Source organism: Nicotiana attenuata, unplaced genomic scaffold (genome assembly GCF_001879085.1).
Source record: "Nicotiana attenuata strain UT unplaced genomic scaffold, NIATTr2, whole genome shotgun sequence".
NCBI classification, from domain to species: domain Eukaryota; kingdom Viridiplantae; phylum Streptophyta; class Magnoliopsida; order Solanales; family Solanaceae; genus Nicotiana; species Nicotiana attenuata.
Genome location: NW_017673789.1, coordinates 96,222 through 101,250, shown reverse-complemented (window position 1 = coordinate 101,250; position 5,029 = coordinate 96,222). Strand labels below are relative to the sequence as shown.

Sequence of the window (5,029 nt, the reverse complement as noted above, 5' to 3'; positions counted from 1 at the left end):
TAAAGTTGGTCTACAATGTAAGAATATTAAATTAGGATCAGATGTTGTGTAATATGCAGTGTATAACAGTATGAATTTTGATAGGAAAGACAAACGTTATAATGTTTCTTTTATGACATCAGTAATTACGATTGATTTGATACATCGAAAGAGGACAAGTTCATATAGGGCTGCTCAATGAAATTAATGGTCTAAAGCCAAACCTTAATATTATGTCTTAAGTTTATTTAATTAAATTATATATATTTTATTTGATTTTTTTTTATAATGGTGTACGGACCATCTTCTACGTATCTTGATCATTTATTCTGTTACCTGCTAGCTCCTACCATAGGAGATATTTGCTTTACTGGTCTAGAGAGAAGCAAATTCCTTGAACGAAAGTTGGTCTGCAATGTAAGAATATTAAATTATGATCAGATATTGTTTTATTGTGAATTTTGATCCAAAAGACAATCAATGTTTCTCGATGACGTTTGATTTGATGTATTGAAAGAGGACAAGTACATTAAAACGATAACATTTCTTGGTGAAGCAGCCAGGGGCAGAGCCAGCAGACCCTTTACGGGTTCGGACCAGTACTACCTTTTGCTTAAATAATGTATTTTTAACATGTATTTGTGTTAAAAAGATTATTAAATATATACAAAGATTATATTTAGAACCTAGTTATTAACATAAACTCATCGTTCTAATTAAAATCCAGAACACATAAAATTGAAATTCTGACTTTACCTCTGGAAGCAGCAACGCCTTGCCTTTTTTTTTTTTTCCGTTCAAATCTTTCAGTTAAAAATCGATTAATGCATGCATGCACTGTTTTCCAAGTGATTCCAAGTTCAACGAGAAGTCTTCGTTTAAGCAAACAAGCTTAAGTAAAAGAAATCAACTTTTCTTGCCTATTAACGGGGGCGGATTTACTCTATAATGTGGGGTTTACATGAACCCATGGTCTTTCCGGCAAATCAGTTTTTTCATGTACATAATTTACAGAAATGGTCTAATATTATCTTTAGGAACCCATGATCTATAAAGCTTAAGTGGTACACTAGCTGGATATCTCAAAAGTCTTCCCTTCTTTATTAAACTTTGCGCCTAGTCAAACTAGAATAATCTTTTTGAAACGGGAGGAGTACTTTAGAGAAAAATGTCCAAATTTAGTTGTCTACGTTTGTTTTGGTTTGAGAATTACCTTCTATTGTAATTCAGTTATTTTGTTTTTTAAAGCTCATTTGAAATTCTACTATTGCAAACTAACAGTTTTACAAGTCACAATACAAATGTTGTCCTCTTTATCTAAGGGTATTTCCAACCCTTAGCATCATTTTTTTATACTGAAACGGTGTAAACATCAAAATGGTGCAAATTAATTCTAACCGATTACACTATTTTTTACACCAAAAAAGAATATTTCTTTTATATTCTTCTCTCTCTTCTATATTATATTATTTTCTTTATAAAACAAATTCTTCTTTTTTGTCTTTTACATATTTATCTCATTAATTCATATTTCTTTCTTATATAATCATTTAATATAACATTATTTTATACCTTTAATTTTTAAATAATATAAAAACGTGACGGCCCTGCAATAATTGCAAAACGAGATTGCAAAATTCGAATGCACGTCCAACATCTTTTCGACATGATTCTTGCTCTATCGCGAAATATTTCTTCTTTTGAGAATGTGGCTCATGAATAGTTTGCACAATACTAGACCATTTTGGATATATACCGTCGGCTAAATATATAATAACCCACATCATATTCTTTTCCTTGAATAACATAATGGGCGGGAAGAGCAATACCTTTAGCAAGATTAGAAAACAAATGTGATGAGTCTAAAATATTAATGTCATTATTGGTGCCGGGCATATATACCAAAATATGCATGCCATACCCAAAGGTCATAATCAGCTACAATATATTTTTGATGGTTATATATTTTTATATAATTATAACTTATAATAGAATCAACTTATATTTTTATACAATATTTATACACCAAAATTAAAATATAAAACTAATATTATAAAGATATTACATAAAAATTATAAGTAATTATAAAATTTTAATATGTTAAATTAAAAGTGTTATATAATAAAAAATAATAACAAAATAATGATGAATAGTAATGGTGTTGATGAATAGTGTTACACCAAATTTAGTGTAACACTATTCACACACCAAAATGGCGTAAGAAATGGTAATGGGTTGGAGCAACAAAACACCAAATCTTACACTAAAATGGTATTTGGTATCAAAATTGGTGTTGAATTGGAGATGGTCTAAAAGAAACTGCTACATGCTCTGTTCATTCATCTCCAAAACAAATTTGTAATACTTTCTTATACTGTGTTAAGAAATATAATAAGAAAAGGAAAAAGAAAGCTTATCCCATGACATTGTACAAAACAAAGAAGCAGAAAATCCCTGGCCCAAATAAACCCTCCTCTTTTTGTACAACAGGACTGGTGCTTTCTCACTATGTAGTATATGATATACTTCCTCCGTTTTAATTTAAATGATATATTTTCTTTATTAGTTTTTTTTATAAGTTACACTTCTCTTAAATTTTTTATTTTACCCACTTTATCCTTAATGAAAAACTTTTATAGCCATACAAATATCGTGACCCCATAAATCTTTTGCCCCTTAAGCTTTTAGGACCACATATTTTAAAAGTCCTTTTCTCTTAAACACTGTGCTAAATCAAACTAAATCATCTAAATTAAAACGGATGGAGTACTTTATAATTTGTATAGGAATGAATAACGAGTGTAAGTATACAAGAAAGTCAAGCAGATAGGAAAATAATATTAGAAGAAAATGGCCGCACCTCCAGGTAAAAACTTATAGCAACCCAAAGTTAATATCAAATTAATTAATATGTATATGTGTTTTTCGTACATATATTAACACTTACCAGAGTTAAGGCTAAGAAACCGTACCATTAATGATGGCTCTCATTTGGGCATATTTTCCTCCCAATACTTGACATGTTGGAGCAGTTTAACAGAAAAATATGTAGTCTCTTGGCATGCAAATAAAGTAGAGATGTTGTCTGGAATCAATTACAAAATTTTAACCCTCTTATATGGAGTAGAAAATTACAAAAAAAAAAAAAAAAAAAAAAAGAAGAAGGAAAGTTTGCCACCTCTTAAATCTGCTCGTATACACGTATCACACTCGACACCACAAGCACAGCACAGATATTTTTTCATTCTGCATTTACACACTCGGGAGGAGGGACCACTCTAATCATTTTTTAACAAAATTCACTCTCAATTACATTGAGGTCATATTTGGGATCGAAATAACATGATATATATGGACTCTAGCTAATAATGCAAACTTTTGAGACGATAAATCAGACGAGAAAGAAAAATATACTAAATTAGGCATAAAGTATTATTATGATTTGGTCAATCACCTATATATGATTCACTGCTAAAAGAGAATAAAATTTTGAGAGAATACTCGAGGTTGTGTTGTTAATGTTGTTGTGAGAAGCAGGAATTCTTAATTTATAGATGTCCACGACTTTTCCGCTAAGAAAAGGATAAGGCATTCTTTTTCCCTTACTTCAAGAAAGATAGTCCTAATAGATTAGAAATTCAAGACAAAACCCTAACAATATGAATCAAGTACTTTCGACGCGAAACATAAATTTATATCCTAGATCCATTTCGCTGAGGGCTACACTCCTATTATTTCTTCAATTGATATTTCAATCTAGAAGGATATCTTTTTTCATTTCACTAAGAATTCTTGCATTAATTATTGAAAAATTATATATGGTCTGATACGTTACCTTTTTTGGCCTACTAGTCATCTTTTAACAACTTCGCATAAATCTGAAACAAGCCACAAAGTGTTATTGTGTTGATCTTGTTCCGATACTCAAAACACCAACTACGAATAAATTGTAGATGTAGTATAATATAAAGGAGAATTCTTGTAAAAAAAACTTTATCTTATTTATGACAATCCAAAGGTTGATCTCAATCAACACGTTCCAAAGCACACAAGGCACACAAACAAGGAAGAATCTTCCATGTAATCAATACAAATCAATAAATCATGGGGAAACGCAAATTCAAAAAAAAATTACAGTCACATTCTGTATAACGCTCTGTCAAGAGATAAGACAGAAAAAAATTTACAAAAAAAAGAAGACAAATAATGTGAAATTGATAGTAATCAGTGTTGATCAAATTAAGCCCATTTGGCTATGAGAGCCATGAGTCCAGCACCAAGAAGAAGTGAAATATTGGCACCTAATTGAAGTTTTCCATTGCCTTGCATTCTTGGATGCATAAAATCAGCAGCCAAAAAATCAACTAATGCCATATAAATCAAGATACCAGCTGATGCTGAATTAAATACTCCTTCTACAATGAGAGCCGTCGGACTGTTTTCATCGTAAACATTTGTTATTCCTAGTCCAATTGCAATTCCCACTGGAGTTGTAAGAGAGAAAAATAAAGCCATTATTGCCACTGCCCGAGTCTTGAATTTTGCCTGCATGAAGGGCCAAAAAAGTGTTTAAGCTTTGTTTGCTGACATGTAAGAAATATTTATACGATGTCCCGAAATGGCGGGGAAAGAAAGGTTCCTTTTTCTAGGGTACTCTCGGGAACAGATCAAGTGGAGACAGGGTGGGGGCGTAGAGGATTAAAGTACATGGCTATGAATCACGGTGTCAGGGGTTCGAATCCCTTCTCGCCCACAACGGCCCAGAAGGGAAGTACCTTTTCGCAATAGCAAACCAAAAGTTATGGAACTTGGGTGTGGATCTTTTGTCGAACCAAAATCATGACCTTTAAGATACTATCTGTTAAAACTATCACTAAGATTATAGTATTGACCCAAACCAAACAAGCTTCCTGAAGAATAGAAGAGCGGCCAATAACTCCATCATTGTACAAGAAGTTATCACACATTATAATAAGATGAGAGGTAAAAGTAACAATATGATTAATTATGAAAAATTGATCTTGAAAAAGATGAAGTGATATATATATAT

General features: G+C 31.5%; 1 protein-coding gene across 1 annotated transcript in view; it reads right to left on the bottom strand.

Annotated features, from left to right (window-relative positions):
• Positions 1-3,961: 3,961 nt before the first annotated feature.
• The window catches only part of LOC109217305 (zinc transporter 5-like), a 3,458-nt gene continuing 2,390 nt past the window's right edge, over positions 3,962-5,029 (bottom strand). The window contains exon 3 of the mRNA XM_019381545.1: positions 3,962-4,524. Coding sequence (XP_019237090.1) covers positions 4,219-4,524 — 306 coding nt within the window. The 3' untranslated portion in view covers positions 3,962-4,218. The remainder of the gene's footprint in view (positions 4,525-5,029) is intronic.